We start from the raw sequence: 18,664 nt of genomic DNA on the forward strand, positions 1-18,664 counted from the left end.
TCGGCAATCTTGTGGACATCCCCTCCTGCAATTGCAACAAAACCCTGAAATCTACTAACGGTCAGAGGAACATCATCTGGTCATCATGGTCTTTCGCAACTGTGCAAAATATTTAACATCTCCCAAAGTCTCGGGAACATCATCATCGACTTCTGCAATCGAGGCAAGATAAGAATATATTCCGCAGTCATGTGCACTTTATCATCTTCCGCTTTAACAGCAAAATTCTGATCATCTCCCGCGGTTTTGTAAACAATATCACCGTCTCCTTCAGGAAAGAAAATGTTATCAATGTCCTCCATGATGACAATGAGAGCATGCATTTTTTTATTGTGTGCTCTGTGATCACGACAACTGACGGTTATCGGCTTCTACCCCTTGACAATACAATATCAAAGAATCAGTGGTACCAAGAATCGACACATAACTAATTTTACTAATAATCACAACAAGAATAGGTCATCCATGAATGTTTTCTTGTGTAAATAAGATTTGCATTTTCTCGAATCCATGGTGTAACAACCTTGGATACATTACATTTCACAAGTTAAGTCCAATTGCATGTGATGTTGCATTATTCATTGAAAATCTATTGTCCATTTGCGGGTGCAAAACTTAACTTAACATTCAATACTTGTAAGAAAATCCTGTCATGCTATATTATATATCCTGTGAGAACATGTGTTTGAGCGATACTTCTTTTCAGGTTGCTTAAACTTCTGAATGACATTTCTCAAGAGCCTGATAATAAAGCCATCATCTTCGTCGAGACGAAACGAGGAGTGGATGAGATAACTAGGACTGTACAGCGTGCAGGGTAAGTGTGTTTAGTCGGTGTATCATTTACTTCATTAAACTGTACTGTGTAGTAATAAACTATGTCCTTTAACCCCATTGATTTGGTAACTAATAGTTATAGTTCATGGACCGTAAAATATCGGACAGTACTTATGAAAAAAATAGCCTAAAATTTGCAGACATTATAAATGTTTTTTTTATTCTATGGACTCCACTTGTCAATAGATGTGACTATAAAATGAAAAAAGGTGTTTAAATCATCGCTGTACGAATGAAATAATTGTAAAGTACGGTAGAAACCCAAAAAGTTTATAATTAAAACTATAGGTACTCAGCAACTACACCTGGTAATTTTTCTTTCACAGTCATATAATGATTGCTCCAAATTTACAAATATTAAGTGAACCAGTTGAATTTAAGTTTATCAATTAAATTTTGTACAAAGTATTTATTTGTGTCTGCTCTAGCATTATTATTTTATTATTTCAGGTACAATGCAATGGCAATACATGGAGACAAGTCACAGCAGGATAGAGATTATGTTCTGGCTGGTATGTTACTATAGTATAGTAAAAAAGTTATTTTCTAATATTCCATTTTACAGTAGAACCCCTCATCTTGGTTTTACCGGCCCTCTGTTTATCCGGCCCCTTCCAGGAAGCCAATATCAAAATTTTTTCTCTCAGCTTACAGACGTTTTAGATGCAAACACTAGTCTTTGTGACTGCTCAAGTCATAAAATAAATTGTTCTCATTATTTATCTGTTTGTTTATACATTTATTTGCTGAGTCACTATACCCAGTTAAGCTAGTAGGCCTAACCTCTTATCAGTTGGTTGATTATTTCCAAAGTGGGGTTAGTACAGTACAGTAAGAGTACATTAATTTTTGTATTTCACAAAATGGTTAAGAATGTTGAGTAGAAATGCATGTACCATTGAAGTCCGAATGATCTTTAAGTACAATTTATTGTCACTTTTACCTCCATTTAATAGGTTTTGTTACCTGGAATCATAATATTTGTACATTTATTACTTAATGACTTTAACCTACAAATATTTTTTTTTCTTTTTACAAACATGTTTATTTTTTTTTTAAATGATCCCAGAACAGAATTAAATGATACTTTTGATTGCATATATTGATTACCTATTAAGGCCGGTCTACACGCAAGGATTTACCGTACGTTTTACCTGCGCAAGTAAATTGTTGCAGTTAAATCGTTGCGTGTGTACCGCAAAACTGTGCATTTTTGAGAACTGCGCGGAGACGGAAGACGGAGCGATAAAACTATTGCTGAGAGCATAGTTTTGACAACGTTTTCAGTAGGGGTGTGCGAATAGTGATTTTCAACCTCGAGCCGAGCCGAGCCGAGCTTTTTAAAACATTTTCGAGCTCAAGCTTTTTCGAGCCGAGCTTTTCCTAGCGTCACCTTATAATAATAATAATAATAATAAATCTTTATTGTCGTTTGGTAATATAAACATTACAATAGACAAGGTCAACATGTTTTGTTACATATGTTAAATAAAATATTAAATATTCTACAGAAAATGTTAAAATAAAGTTAAAAGAATCTTAAAAGGATAAAGCATCAGTAATAATAAAAACTTTAAAATTAACAGGGAAAAGACCATAACAAGAACAAAGAATCATCAAGACTGCTTGGCCTCACATTGAAGCGTTAAAAAAATCTTCATTCTGCAAAAACTCATCAACTGAATAAAAAGCACGACTTGTAAGCCAATCTGACAATTTTGACCTATACAAATTAATACTTTCCTGATTTCTAAAATGTATTGGAAGTTTATTAAATAGTTTTATTTGCAAATATTTATAACTTTTGATAAATTTTGATAGCCTGGCTTGAGGAATATATAAATCTTTTGATTGTCTGGTGATATACCCATGGATTGAGTTGCAAGGAACAAATTTATTCAGATTATCTTTAACGGAAACTAAATTGTAAAAAATGAAAATATTAGAGAGGGCCATGATTTTATTTTCAGCAAAAAATGTTTTGCAACTAACCCTATCTGGAATTTCAAACATAATTCTGAATTCTGAACATTATCAAAAAAATAAATTATTAAACATTTTTCTTCAAAAAGTGCATAATAATAATAATGTTCAGTCAATTTTTAAATAAACACATATTATTTTAATATGTCTAAAAACATTGAGAATTGTCAAGACATCAAATAGTAGATAATCACGATAAGAACTGAACTGAACTAAATTAAGATGCAAGAAATAAAAGGATATGATTGAAGGCCTGACGAGATATGCAGTGCAGACTGAGCCAATCAGATTGTCTTTCATAACAGAACAGCGCTATCTCGAATGACAACAAAACAACTAGCAAGTCGATTAAATGATTAAATATGTATATTGTAACTACTATGAATACTTTATTCCATTTTGTATAAATAAATAAATATAAAAACACGTGATTATTCTTGTTGTTTTCCATGCACAAAATATTTTTGTTTTATGAATCGTATTAATCAAAAAAGAACATGATTGGTTTGGATCCAAAAAGATGAAGAGACAAAGTAAAATTATATATTAAAAAATATATAATTGACATATAGAGGAAATATACCAAAACACTAAAATTAATAGAATAACACACAAAGTCCTAAAACAAGAAATGAAATAATGAACACGATGATTTAACACTGTCACTAAATTCTGTTATCTAGAAGGGTCGGTGAACTAATCAATAAATAGCCAAAACCAGTTTCCTCCCCCATTTCTCTCTCAGTCTCACCACCACCCCTCCCCCCCTGAGCCGGGAGGCCCAGCACTTTGTCCTTGAAACACCCTAGCCTCTGAAACAATAAACCCTTACACCTGCGTTGCTGTTTTGACAACAGGTTTATGAATGCATTCACTATTTTTCTTTTTCCAGGATTAACTATCAATTATTATTATTTGCAAGTTACAAATAGGAAACTACATCACATTATGGTATTCAATGACCCATGTACAGTATTATCAAAAATTAATAATCCATTACTTATTTTGATAATAAAAAGCATTCATTACAGCACGCACCACTTATTGATATTTAAATAATCATCAAAGTAACTGTTACTTTATACAAAATAAAATAGGTACAAAATTGTGTGGCCAGTCAAACTTTATAAACAAACATTTTATTCTATAAAATACAGATGGTAAATAGGGGTTGGTTTAAAGGAAATAAAATACAAAACAGATAATTAATTATTTTGATAAACATTAGAAAGGTTATGGGATTGATTGAACTAAAATAACCGCAGGGAAACTTATAAGTAGAAAAGTCGTCACTGTTCAATCAGTACATTGTTAGAGAGAGAGAGAGAGAAAGAGAGATAGCAGATAGGGGCGTTTGATAAGGAATCTGAAAAAGTAAACAAACAAGGAACAACGACACGACACACGACGATTGATACTTGTTTACAGCCTTATTGTGTCACCCACTACATTTGCACATGTGACCACTTTTTGTTTCTTCCTTATCTTTCATCCGTCCCAAAATAGAATTCCTGAAATTGTTTGTTGGTATAATCTCCCCTCCCACACAAGGCGCAGTGCTCAGTGCGCACTGTAGGTTGCCACCAGTGTTTCCACAAGACCAAAAAAATAATCCCGCTTACTGAGTCGAGAAATCCCGTTTTATCCAGCATGATTTTTTTTGTACAATTCCTTGTATTAAACTTTACGTATCATTTTTATAAGTTGTTTAAACATCACTATTGTATTTTGCTACAGTATTTAAACAATTTGAGTTAGTTTTTCGCTCAAATTGAGAAGAAAAAAATAAAAATAGTCGTCACAGCCGAAAATCCCGTTTTATCCCGCATCCCGTTTTAATCCCGCTCGAGGTCTAAAAATCCCGTTTTCGGGATAATAATCCCGCGAATGGAAACACTGGTTGCCACGGCAACCGTGTGTCGTCATAGCGACGAGCCAATCACGCACTCGCACTGCGTTGTATATTACGATACGAATAGCTGTGTTAGAAAGACATCGCGATAGGTGGTAGTTTGTCTCTTTACTATCTCCTCAAAATTACGATCGATAATCATTGCGTCTTGACTGAGCTGAGGTTCGTGCTTATCAAACCTTGAATGCTTGAACAACGTAGAATTGTGATAACATTGTTTCCAATTACGACCCAAATTAAGTGTTTTTTTTTAGTTTTGACTTAGTATTAAAAGCTCGGCTCGAACTTCGAGCTTTTTCAAAATGCCTCGAGCCGAGCCGAATAATGAAAAGCTCGACCAAAAAGCTCGAAGGTTCGAGTACTCGCACACCCCTAGTTTTCAGACAAGTCGTTGCGTGTAGACACTGTCATCCGTTTCAACTCCGTCTTCACGCTCAAAACCCCAGTATGCAGAGTTGTCTTCACGTGGTGTCAGATGCATAAGTGTGTTTTTTAATTACGATCGCAGATCTTCGCCAATGTTATTTTATTGTTAAATTCATCGAACTGTCCAGAAGTGTCCTTAATTTATGGAGGGTCAAGAGTAAGGAATATAGTGACTGTGATAAGAAAAAAGGCTTAGATTCTTTTGAAAAATACAAAGCAGTAGATTCAAACGTGAACAGAGAAACTATTATGAAGTTTGTTGTCTTTTTAGTAACCAACGTCTTGACCATAGTGGGTGCCGTCGTCTCTCAGACTTATTTCTTTGCTTTCTTGTAACACTGGCTGCAGAAATTGCCAACAGAAACACATCTTCCATGATATTACATGCACATACACTGAAAGTTATCACAAAACTGCACTAAAAGTTGGTGCTGAAACCTGCACCGTGTGGACGCATTTCTTTGCAACGACTTGACTGCAACGTTTTACCTGCGCAGGTAAAATGTACGCGAAATCCTTGCGTGTAGACCCCCCTTTATTATTAGGTATGAATTGTCATTTTCATAGTAGGTTGGTTTATCCGGCCAAATCGTTATCCGGTCAGGGACTTGGTCCCGTGGTGGCCGGATATGAGGGGTTCTACTGTAGGTGCTAATACTGCCCAAAATCGTACTATTTTAACAACAAAAAATAATAAAAGAAATTCTCTACATGGTTACTGTCGGGGGATAAAGTTTGGACACTTAAGTTTGGAGCTTTGCAGGAAAGTAACTTAACATGAAGTTTATTAACATTTGCTTTGTTTATTATGTGTGGTATTATAAAAATATTGAGTCAGTTGTTAAAGACACACAAGATGCGAGTCACCTTTCTGCACTGAATTCCTGCACAAGCGATAGCGTTTGCACTACTTACATGCGCTATATTCAAGGAATTTTGAACATTCCGGCTATCAAAAATACGAGCTCAAAAAATGTTTATTTAATAAGAATAAGGCAGAATAAAGCACACACAACAGCAACACAAATTACTAAACAGCTGTTTATTATTATTGGCAGAATTGAACATAAACTGGAAGTCGTCTTGGAGAGAGGTTATCTTTACATGAAAAGCATTTTCCTTTTCTAGCATAGTTTAATAATAATTAATGATGCATTATGATGAAAAATATAGTTCATCACACGGGTAAAAAGTGTCTTGTCAACTCTTGCTCATTTTCCGACCTTGGCTTCGCCTCGATTGTGAAAATTGAGCTCAGGTCGAAAAGAGTCTCTTACCGCCCTAGTGATAAAATATACTATTTTTTTTATCATTGTTGATACTATCATCAGGTGAAACAGTACAAAATCAAACCAAGATTAAACACAATCCAGCTGTAGCCAAAATGTTGGGTGAATTACAATAATTGGGTGTATGCACACAAAAATTGTACAATGGTCAAAACATCTAGACACATTTTTTTAATAACTTTATCACAAAGTTTTATAGCAGTGATGTAGATCAATAATCAGAATGAACAAACAGCTATAAATATACTAAATTAACCCTGTATCTATGTTAACAGTTTTTCAGACTTAACAAATACAATTTAGTAGTGATTATTCCACTAATTTCACTAGTTGAACAATTTTTTACAATGAGGCTTTTAACATTTTGAAATAAACAATGATATCGATGGTTATATGCACAAACATTGTATGTCCAATTTTTTTCACTTTTGACATTTTTATATATTTGGAAAGCTGTAGTCTTCATCTTTCAGATCACACATATTGTATGTCCATATTACAATAGGAAAAATTAATATAAATTCTCAAAAAAAAGTGTTCACTTTGGTATGATGTAATTTTATCCTGCACACTTGTAGCATGTCCAATGATTGCAGTACCAGCTGAACAGAGAAAAACTCCTTTAGAGCACAGATATAGTATCTTTGGACTTGCAATGATTGTGCATGAAAATACAAGGCCTACTATATCTGGTATTTGTTTTTTATCTTGTAGTATGTCCAACAATCTGATGATCTCAAGTGCACTCTTATAGTATGTCCACATTTTATATTACAATTAGGTTAGTCTTGGGACATACAGCATCTGTGCACAACAGAACATAACACCAAAAAAGAATCCGTGAATTGGCTAAAGGTAAAGTGGTTCGAGTTTCAAAAAGCAAACCCCTTTGAAATTCTATACAAATACAAACTTAACAAGGAAATAGAGTTTTTGACTCTTGATGTACGAATGGATTCCGAGACGCCATTTATCTGGGAACAACAACTTCTCAGTCTGAAGTACACCGAGCCTATTCCGGTTTCCAGCGCCAAGAAAAAGGATTTGATGTACCTACTTAAAGCGGGTGTAATCCCAGAAGCATTCACACATTTTGTCACTGAAATCCCTAGTTCGGGATTGGCAAGAGATATTGTCCTTTACGTCATTGAGGAAGAAGGAGGAAACGAGCCTCTCACTGAAGTTACCAAAAAGGAAGAAGGAAGACGCAGTAGAAGAGATGTTATACGGCAAGAAACCAGAAAAAGAAGTAATTGAAAGAGACCAAGAAAACCAAGGAGGCTAAAAAAAACCCACAAAAAATAAAAGAAATTAAAACTTCATAAGAAAATAAAGTAATATGTCTAAAGGACAGAACTGTTGAATAAACCCCATAAAGACTGACTCAACAAAATACAGTTTGTACTGTATAGGTACCATTTTACAAAAGGCACTACCTGATTTATTTCGTGCTTTGTTTAATGTTTCGTTTAGGCCTATTTGTGTTTAAGTTTCTAATAGCTAATAGGCCAAGTAATTTTATTTTTAAAATGTTAAAAATAAAAGTAGTCACCAATGTAAGACAATAACAGCCATGGGCGCCCGCAGGATTTGGAACAGGGGGGTGCAATATATACGTCTAACGAACCTCCAGGGGTTCGGGGCCTTCCCCGGGAAAAAAAACTAAAAATATAGTGTTTTAAAACATATTTTTACGCTATTTTGTAACACATAAAACTAACCAAAACAAAATAGTACATTGTGCATCAAGGACGGTCACCTGAGGGAGACATCGTTTTTTATGCCAACATTAAAAATTAACCAAACAATTATAAAGAAAAAAAAATTATAGTTAGTTGAATAAAGCCAAGATAACAGCCAAGAAAGTTGATGTTTTGTATTCTGAATAGTTTTGTTAAAGTATTAAAGTATACAAAGTATAAAAGATTTTTACATCTGTGAGTCAACTACTTATTTGATTTAAACATCAATTTAAAACATTTTTTAGTCATGACCATTTTGAACATAGGCTACTTTTATAAATTCCTTAAAACCCAAGTGATCACAGAACATTATGTGTATTAAATTTATTTCTAATGTTTTTAGCCAGAGGGCGCCCATGATAACAGTTTTTTAAATTTTTCATTCCTTACTAAAACCATCTAGGGGCAGTTTTTGTATTGCACACTCGTAGCATGTCCATAAATCTGCGTGTTCAGAAGTGCACACATATAGTATGTCCAACATGGTTTGATTTACAAATTATTTGTAAAAATGTGGCTTGAATAAAGATAAAACTATTTATGTAGATGCATTTATTATAAATGTGGCCAATAAAATGTATTCATTTCAAACATTTAACAGTTTTAGTTTAAGTTTCCCCCATAATACAAACTTTGTTTTTGCGGTTTCCGAAAGTTTACCAAAATGGACATACAACTATTGTGCTTATAACCATCGATATAGCCTATTGTAGTTTTTTTTTTTTTTAACTGAACTGTTTATTTCGTTTACTTCATATGCATGATTAAATTCTTCTCTAAATGATAATCGTTTCCCATATTTCACTTTTTAAGTTTCTACTTTTCTCCACTTCCAACACTGTACTTGTAGTAACGTGTGGTTGCCTGTTTTAGATTTTCGGTCAGGAAGATGCAATATTCTGGTAGCGACGGACGTTGCCGCGAGAGGCTTAGGTGAGTAGACGTCGTAATATCGTAAGAGTCCGGACAGACTGCCGGGTGTCACGGTAACTGGAAGAGAGCCTCCATCAAGGTGAACTGTGCAAGGTACTCGCTCACTAGCCTCACTTACTCTTAATGCTGTTAGTATTTGCCATAAATATGTATCTAGTTGCTTTTTTTTAAGTGTGTGTGTTGGTTAAGAATTAGATGTAAGCAACAAATTGTTATAACACGTTTGCTGCAATGTGGGGTTAATAATTTATTTTTTGTGTGAATTGTTTTTATTGTGGATTTAAAATTAAAAACTATAATATATTCACTCTAATGTTGTATTCATACACAAAATTTTGTAAAAATTTAAAACTAAAATAATTAACCCGATGTTAAACATTTCTGTATTGCACAAATAATTTCATTATTTCCACTGACTCAGCCTATTTGTATATTCTAAAGCCAAATTTACATTTATTTATTTGCACCTGCAATTGTTGATGGCACTGTTAAAACAAATTAGCCTCCTAATCTCAGTATATTTTCCACAACATTTACAAATAACTATATTCAACTATTGGCAATTGTTTTTCACCCAGTTTTAAATCTAACAGTCCTGCAGTTGTATTCACTGACATACTTCCACCCAATGACTATTGCAGTAAACATGTTAATCCTCTGATAATACTAGTTGTAAGATCCTCATTTTGTAGCCAATAGAACTTGTGACCAGATAAATGGTTCACAGTTGGTAATACTAATACAGCTTAATTAGCTTGACCAATTAAAAACAGACTTATATCGGCCAAAACTGTTTAGCAAAAAGGCTTTGGCTGTAACTGAATAAGATTGTGGCAAATACAATAGGCAGCATTTTGTGTAGGCCAGTGGTTCCCAAACGTCTAGGGCATTCATTGATTTATCGCCCATGAAATTAATCTGGGATGAATCGAGGTGGACACAACTCTTGGGTTTTCATTATGCTAAATGACTTAAACATTTAGAAAAGCCTTGTAAAGTCTTTTGAATTTTGTCACAAATTTGGGAACTGCTGGTGCGGGCTGTTATCAGTGAATGGGAACTGAGACAAGAAATAGTCAATGGACCTGGGACTCGCATCCCAATGGGGATTTTGTATTTGCTTTTGAAATGTGTCGATGGGTGCTTAAACTCTGCACCTGTCACTATATTAACTATCAGCATGATGTAGTCATTATGCGGAGTATCTGGTATTTGCCACCAGAAGCTGTAAAGTAAGTGATAGGTGGAGTAAACAGATACAGATAGTATCGCCCAGGTCCACTCTGGTTTGTTACTGCACAGTTCATAAGAGGAGGAAATGTTAGAGAAGGATCAAACATATGATAGATATTTAATAGGGCTTACTCGTCATAGAACATCACTAACCACATAAATCTGTGGGGATGGAATGTTTGTTATCTGTACACTGGGATGACTTATCAGTCTAAGAGTAGGCCTATACCATGGAACACATGCACAACCATAAGATTTGACTACAAAGGTTTGTGCACGACTAGAGGGTGTATAGGTTAACTATTATTTTGGTAGGTAATAATTACTTTACCCATTATTTTTTACCTTAGTGCTTCTCTTAAGAGTTATTCTCTCAAAAATTCAAAGGGAAGAATCCAACTTATTTTAGACAAGCACATCTCTGTCTCAGTCTAATATATCGTAATGATGTTTGGAGCAAATATTTTGTTTGGGTTGTCATTGTGGCAATATTTAGTATTACCGTTGTTATTAAAAAGAGTGGGAAAGGCAGTGATAATGATAAATTATGAATAGTAATTTCAAAGAATCATTGGTAACAAGAATTGACTAACCTCTGCTTTTGATTACAAGGATAACTAATTAGGGATGATATCTTAGTACGAATCCACTAAAGTCTTTTAACAATTTTTGATATATTGACAATTATGTTGTTAACATCCACAAGACAGTTATTAATTATAAAAGATGTGTTACACTGGCTTTGGCGATTGATTCCAACCAGTCACGTTGGTCATCATCAGGTCCAATGGGAGACCTGGGAATTTTTCTTTCCGTGGTCCCTGCACTGGAGTAGGTAAGAATGTTCACGAGTTTTTACTGTCCTAGATAAGTGCATTTCTAGACACCCCTCTTCCAAAGGGTAATTTGGCTACTGTGCCTACTATAGGAAAGTTAGTCAAAAAATATAATTTGATTTTGACATTTTTTGTTTGATGGGGACTTAAAAGGACTCTTAGGTTTTATCAAGCCATTAAGGAAGGATTTGTGCTAAATGTTGTTGATTGAAAAGGGGTCCAACTAGTTATTCTTTAGTCATAGACATTTAGAAGAACTCTATTTTTTATATACTTAGCCATTACAACTACTGATTGTTTGGATACAGTTGCTGTTTTTGCTAGGAGAATCCCCACAACTACATATTAGTAAGGAATATTTCCTAGTCTGACTCTGATCAAAATTAAGGATGTTTTTGAGGGTTGGCTGTGTCTTGTCAGGCATCTATATTTTATCAATCCCATTATCTGTTATAATTCAATATTTCAGGTGTTTTTCAGGTTTTTCAGGTTCTTATATATCAGTTCTTATATATCAGAATATATTATACATCAGTTCAGGTTTTTATATATATAAAGATAGAGTAAAGAAGTCTCGAATCACTTAACTCTCACAAAAACTAGGAATTTTATGAGCATTTTTAAATTTAAATGGAACCCCTGATTTTATTGCCATTTTGTTGTTATATGGATTGGATTCAAGACAAATTTAGAAGGGTTTAACACCCAGCGACGTACAGACTTTGTGTGTATCGCTCATGAAACTGTTAGCGTTTAAATCAGCTGGATGTTGAAACACTGAACTTTGTCTGCGGTCATGACAAAATCGTAAAATTTCTCTGCAGTCACAGCAAAATCGAGAATACCTGTCACGGTCAATCGTAAGATTAAGATCTACAAATATATGTTGTTAATGGAGTTCTGTGGCCACCCTGAAAGACTTTGTTTTCATCATATCTCTACTTTTAGGAACAATCCTTAGACCTCAACAAAGACAAAAGTTGCTGTGCGACATTTGGCACACCACAATTTTGCTTTGAGAGATACAACATTTTGTTGAACAATTTCTGAAGATGTGCTTTGTTGTCTATTGCCGAGTATCAACTAAGTGGCAGGTCCAACTAGTCCTAGTAACAATATTATAATTTATTAGGCTAAAGGTGAGTAGCCATAAAGAAACACAATTCCACCGTTATGTATGATGGATTGGTTACAACTTTCTTAGGAAGAAATAGACTGTGTTAAAATTACAGTTACCTGTTTAGACAGATAACATTAGTAAGGAGTCATGACAATCTACAGTTGTGTATTGTCAAAGATCCAATAAAACTAATCAACGACGCATATTTATGTTTCGAGTAAGCCCTGGTATTATCTATTATTAGGTAAATATCGTCTGAATATACTCTCTTTCAGTTTAGATAAGGACAATTCTGTGTTACATACGTAGACACCTAATTACTATTATATATTAAAATTAATGCAAAATAAGAGTCATTGTGCTTATATCAACAAGACTTCCCTTTGTTTTCAGGATTTTTAAAATGACATAACCACATGGTAATCTGTATCTATAAACATACTGCATAGTTTAAACTGATAGGTTACAACCATTTTGTGTCTATAACTAAACAATTTTTTATCAGGTGAATAGATAAAAATGTTATTCAGGAGATGTATCAATGTGACAGAAAATATTTTAATCACTTAAGTGGGAAATACCAAGGAAAAGTAGTAACTCGTAATTGTTGTAGATAACACTTAGTGGTTATCATGACAGACTAGTGTTGCATTATTGTGAGTTGGAATTGGCTGCCACACAGCCCTAATCATTCTCACACACAGGGTCCAATGATCTAGGGACATGCAAGACAAAATAATCCTGCTGACTTCTTATTACAATTTAATTATATATCATATACTAATACTCCATCCGTGAGTAGTTAGTTGGGTTGAGTGAAACAAAGTTTCTCTTTCCCTGTTCTTTTATTTGTTCTTCTTTTTATTTTAATTCTTTTAACTTCCAGCTTGGATGTTGAGGTCTTGAAAAAATTAACAACATAATTTAATAAGACTTCAAAGCCTTAAAGTGTTACTCTTTAGTCCTACTAATGAGTAAGTATCCTTGACAAGCTATTGTTTGTCAAAGTGTGAGTAGTTGGGATTTGTGACAAAATAAATTTGTGATGAAAACCACACTTATCATTTTATTGATTTAGTGTTATATAAACTTAAATTCCCTACTGGTTACGGGATCAAAGATTTTGCTATCCAAATCACCTAAATTTTTTTCAAATAATTTGGACCATCTGTTGACAAATAGATCCAGACCGCCTAATTTTTTTTATCTCTCTTGCCATTAAAATGAGTAGACCCTAGTAACTTATATGAGTTATTTGTCATAAAATAAAACTTAAGTCTGTTGTATAATATCTTAGTTTAGCCATTATCCTTTATTAATAGAATACTAAATTAACAAAAAAATGGCCTTTGTAGTAAACTTGCAGACTAAACAAATTTCCTGTTGCTTTAGAGGGATGAAACAATTATTGATTGATTGGGTAGTCAAGCTTGAACTCACACACACTCACGTGTAAAAATAAAATACTGTCCATTAGAAACTCAATCAAACTTCTATTGATGGGATGGTTTTAACTAATAAAGGATGAATCCTAGTGTTTATAAATGCATTTATTTATAATTTGTACATCAACTCAGTTTGCCCCAATACAACTTTCAACATGTTTATAAAACAATTTGAATGTGGCATCTCGTGAACAATAAGTAAAGTGGTCCTGGATCTTTGTATTGCAATACAATAAGAAAGACTTAATACAGTACCTAGTTATTAACATGTAGAAACACTGCTGAAAAAGTTAATTTCCTGTGACAAATATTTTGTATATAATGCCACCTTGTCCTATTGAAGACGCTACCTTCCTAGCTTGGGGTAAAAGGTTTGCATGTTTTTTCCCCAGAACATACTACAACTGTATGGTTGTGTAACAGTTTAACATAATAAAAATTCAAATTTTATACATTTCATCAAATAAAACATATTTTATTTTAACTGTGCTAAAGTGGTAATATAATATGTATCATGTTGTGTAGATGTGGACGATGTAAAGTTTGTGATCAACTATGACTACCCTCAGTCGTCGGAAGACTACGTTCATCGTATCGGCCGCACAGGTCGATCGTCCAAGACTGGGACGTCTTACACATTCTTCACCCCCAGCAATGCTAAGCAGGCTCAGGATCTCATCTCCGTGCTGCAGGAGGCAGGGCAGGAGGTCAGCCCCATGTTGTACCAGCTGGGAGAGATGGCTAGGAGCGGGGCGTTTGCCAAAGGCGGTAAGTCAAAGTTGATATTCAACCCTCTTTTAAGATTGACTCATTGTTTATGTAAATGTATGGCCTTTCGGGGGGTATAGCTACCCCTGGCTACTTCAAACTATTGATTCTTTGCAGCACTCCGTCCCATCAACCTTAGGCGCTTAGCTAATCGTAACTGTCATTTCTCCATTTCCATTTCTTCATTTCCTTAAGTCTCAAAATTGTCTTTCCCAGGAATATAAATCCCTGTTGGCTAGAGCTGCACAGTCTAGCCAGTGAAGTGAAGAATATTTCACCTCTGTTGCACCAAACCTTCATTGGCCTGTTTGACAAACTGTGTGTTAAAGAGCAGTGCTGTTGAACATTTTTTAACAAAGTTTGTACTTTTGCAGGTAAGAGGTTCCGCATGGATCGCTCCTACGATGGTGGCAGAGACAGAGGATTCCGAGGTTCCAGAGGTGGATCTCGCGGAGGTCGAGGGGGCAGCAGGTCAGTTGCTATAAATTCTGTGTATTGCGTAGATAAGGCATTATTATACGAGGTAAATTGTTGCTAAATAGGTATATTTCAGTTGAGAAGGGGACATATTAACATATTAAGGAATATGCACTCAACTCCTGATTAACCGTAATAGGATTGGGTGTGTTGCGGCTTGACCGGAAAATGTTCAAGGAAAATAAGTCAAATGAAATGCAGACGGAGAAGGTTCTAATTCCCAACACATATCAATGTTTTTGTATCAAACTGTAAGTCAATGTTTTTTAAAGTGTAAGGTATTTTGTCAGTGCAGTAGGATGTAAACAAACCATTTATCACTCTCCTCCAGCTAGGCCCACTCAAGGTCATAGACCCTCCCTATATAAATTTGCAATAAAATGCTCCAATTACAGTCAAAACTTTGTTATAAAACATGAGAGAAGAATCGAAAGAGACGTTTCTCTGTTCACAATTGAAAACTGTTCCAGATTATTTTTTAAATAAAATAAAGTATACACATTAGTATGTGTCTGGTAAATATTTTATTTAAGGACTGTATACATATTCTTTGTATTATGTGTGTCATTTTGTTCAAATATGTGTAATATTCATTGTGATTTCTGTCAAATACAACATTCAGGTAACATTAATATATTATATAGACATTGTTTTAAATTCATTTTTCCAACTCACCATGGTAATACATAGGCTATTTAGCATTTGACAGGTTAACCGAAAAATTGGTACCCTGAAACAGCTCTTTACTACAGGCTCTTTACGGCAGTTTACAGTTAACTGGGGTTCTACTGTACTAATGTAAATGTTTTTTTGTAGATTTGACAGCGGAGGAAGTCGAGGTGGTGGACGATTTGGAAGTGATGATAGAAGAGGAGGTTTTGGTGGTGGAAGAGAAGAAGGTGGACGGTTTGGTGGTAGAAATGATGATAGGTTAGGAGGTGGGAGAGGTAGAGGAGGTAGGGGGAGGTTCGACAGTGGGGGAGGAAGGGACTACTCTGGGGAAGAGAACAATGGAAGCTTCATGGGCGGAGGTAGAGGAGGTGGTTATAACAACGAGAGAGGCATGAGGGGCCGAGGTGGGAGCCGAGGAGGGTCGGGAGAGAGGGGAGGCAGAGGGGCAAGGCAGAAGCGAGAGAGCCGTTGGGGAGAGGAGAGCGATGATCAGAAGGCAAAGAGAAGGATCATGGATGACGGAGGTGCTAGGCCTGCGCCTGTGGTGGACATGAGAGCCCCTCCTCCAGGTTACAACCCCCAGGGAATGCCGATGAACTTCCCACAACAGTTCCAACAGCCCATGAACGGATTCAGTTTCCAAAACCAAATCGCTATGAACAGAAACTAACTCTAGACGGTTTGTTCAGTTATTTATTCCTCAGAAACCCATTAGTGTTAGGAATTTGGTAAAAATTACTAGCATAATTTGTATCTGTGATTTTAAACACTCTGGTTTCTATGAGAGTAAAAATATATTTTTTTTCTTTCTGATGTTTCAGAAACTCAAAGTATTAATGTTATGGTAGATAGATTTAATTTTTTATTGTGAGTAATGTTTCTGGAAGAGTCCTTGCTCATAGAAACTTCCTTTATGTGTTTCTTCCACTCTTCTTAGTTTTGCCAACAAGTAAAAACTCAGAATACCGCCATATAGCACATGGTAGTTACTAATCCGATATAGATTTGTTAATAGAAGTACAATTAAAAGAGCTAATAAGGTTTTATATTATTTTATCTTTTATTTTAGGGATGGTTTTTAAATGTTGAATAGTAACCAATTTTCCGATGACCCTAAGAGTTGTTATTTTAGAATGTGTACAACATGAAATAACCCCAGCTCACTAAAGATTTATCACCGCTCCATTTGAAATGTTTTCAAAAAGAATCAAATCGATATTAAATAATTAATAGTTTGCCAGAAAGCTAATCTTCTGTGGGCTCAGGTTAATTCAAATTTTAAAATACAATTTGGTTGTATATGCAAATGTTTTAGTGTTATTTGATCACAAGTAGTAAAAAAATAGTAACAAAACAATGCACTTTCAACATTTTTGTACTTTTTTTTAGAAGTTGATCTGTTTCAATGTTTCTTTGTAGTAAATAAAGATACAATTTTAAAAATGAACTCTGAGTGTTTAATTTTGTTGTTGTTGTTAGTATCCACTGCCATTTTCTGCCTTTTATGCCCAATAAAAAATGATTATACCGAATTCTTATAAAGAGCATAGTTACAATATTGGTACAACAATAACTCAATGTTACATTCTAAATCCCATTTTCCAGTCCATGGTAAAGTTTTTGTTTTTGATAAATTTAAGCAAGGCCCCACTAGAAAAACAGGCCATGCTGCAGCGCAACACTACGTCACAGTGGTGGATAGTTGAACTAAAATCTTACCATTTACAATCTGACAAACAGCCAGTTTATTTACCTAAAACATGCAAAATAGTGAATTTATCAATGAACCATTACACTCATCCTTCACTCATAATTGGGTTAAAATACGCACCTAGGTGGCGTACCCATCTCAATGATTGATAATTGATGACGTCACTAATGTGACGTCATGGATCCTGCAGCATGGCCTGTTTTTCTAGTGGGGCCTTGATTTAAGCTTGCTTAACAGGTAAAAATAAACGGTATCAACAATCTGACACATCATTCCTCCCTTTAACTTTTCAACAACCCTTATCATGGCACTTGGATTGTGAGAGAAACCTTGATAATTTATTGGGGAAAATCACAAAAATTGAAATTAAAACCATTATTTTTACAGCAATAGGTTTTGTACAATTTCATTTAGACTATTTTGAGTTAAATGGACTATAACAACATACACACAATTTGAATCAAAATTGGTCTTCGATATTTTGAAAATATGATTTTCTATGAATTGGGTTTTTACAAAAGTTTCAATATACTTTTGAACTGTAATTGTTGGAGCAATGGGGGTTGTACCATCTTGTTCAGAGTCAAAAGGAGTATAACACACTAAATTTTATTCAAAATATCGTTCAAGCCAATTTTTGATTAGACACAATTTTTTGTTTTTTGGTGCAAAAATAACCATTAAAAATAAAAAATAAACCCCTGGAGATACCATGGATTAGTACTGTAATGGAACCCATGACATGGCTGCCTTGGGTCCAAAGTTGGTAGCAATACCATTGACTATATAACCACAACCATTCAACCATAACATTCATGTTGTTGTGGTTATATAGTCAATGGCAATACTAACTGAGCCACTGTCTTACCGATTTGTGATTGTTGTACAGTATAGTCCCGCAAACTCGGCACTCGATAACCCGGCAGTCTGGATAACTCGGCCATCACCTGGCTCAGAAAATTAGTGATTTTTTGAGTCCGAGTTAAACATGGACTCAAGTCAGCTCAAGTCAAATCATTCTCAGCTCGTACAAATGATTTGTTGTACTATATCTGATGACTTAATACTAACTTGAAATATAAATATAAATACAAGAGGTAGTTAATTAGCTTAAAAATTGTAGTTCTTATTTTTAACCCTAGTTCCTGATAACCCGGCATTTCGCAAACTCTGCACCCTTCCAGTCCACATTACGCCGAGTTTGCGGGACTCTACTGTATTTATTAAATATTATCGAGGAAATATAAATTTATTTGAAATATGAAGGATCCTTATGAAAG

The 18,664-nt window shown here is 34.7% G+C and overlaps 1 protein-coding gene across 2 annotated transcripts in view; it reads left to right on the forward strand.

The window, feature by feature from the left end:
* The window catches only part of LOC129004509 (uncharacterized), a 34,356-nt gene extending 17,236 nt beyond the window's left edge, over nucleotides 1-17,120 (forward strand). For both annotated transcript variants that reach the window (XM_054433121.1, XM_054433120.1), the window contains exons 8-13: nucleotides 707-817; nucleotides 1,288-1,349; nucleotides 9,063-9,122; nucleotides 14,282-14,524; nucleotides 14,899-14,995; nucleotides 15,818-17,120. In XM_054433121.1, coding sequence (XP_054289096.1) covers nucleotides 707-817; nucleotides 1,288-1,349; nucleotides 9,063-9,122; nucleotides 14,282-14,524; nucleotides 14,899-14,995; nucleotides 15,818-16,343 — 1,099 coding nt within the window. In that variant the 3' untranslated portion in view covers nucleotides 16,344-17,120. The remainder of the gene's footprint in view (nucleotides 1-706; nucleotides 818-1,287; nucleotides 1,350-9,062; nucleotides 9,123-14,281; nucleotides 14,525-14,898; nucleotides 14,996-15,817) is intronic.
* Nucleotides 17,121-18,664: the final 1,544 nt, after the last annotated feature.

This window comes from Macrosteles quadrilineatus, unplaced genomic scaffold (assembly GCF_028750875.1).
Source record: "Macrosteles quadrilineatus isolate MER2022 unplaced genomic scaffold, UCM_ALF_1.0 Scaffold_9__3_contigs__length_116548681, whole genome shotgun sequence".
NCBI classification, from domain to species: domain Eukaryota; kingdom Metazoa; phylum Arthropoda; class Insecta; order Hemiptera; family Cicadellidae; genus Macrosteles; species Macrosteles quadrilineatus.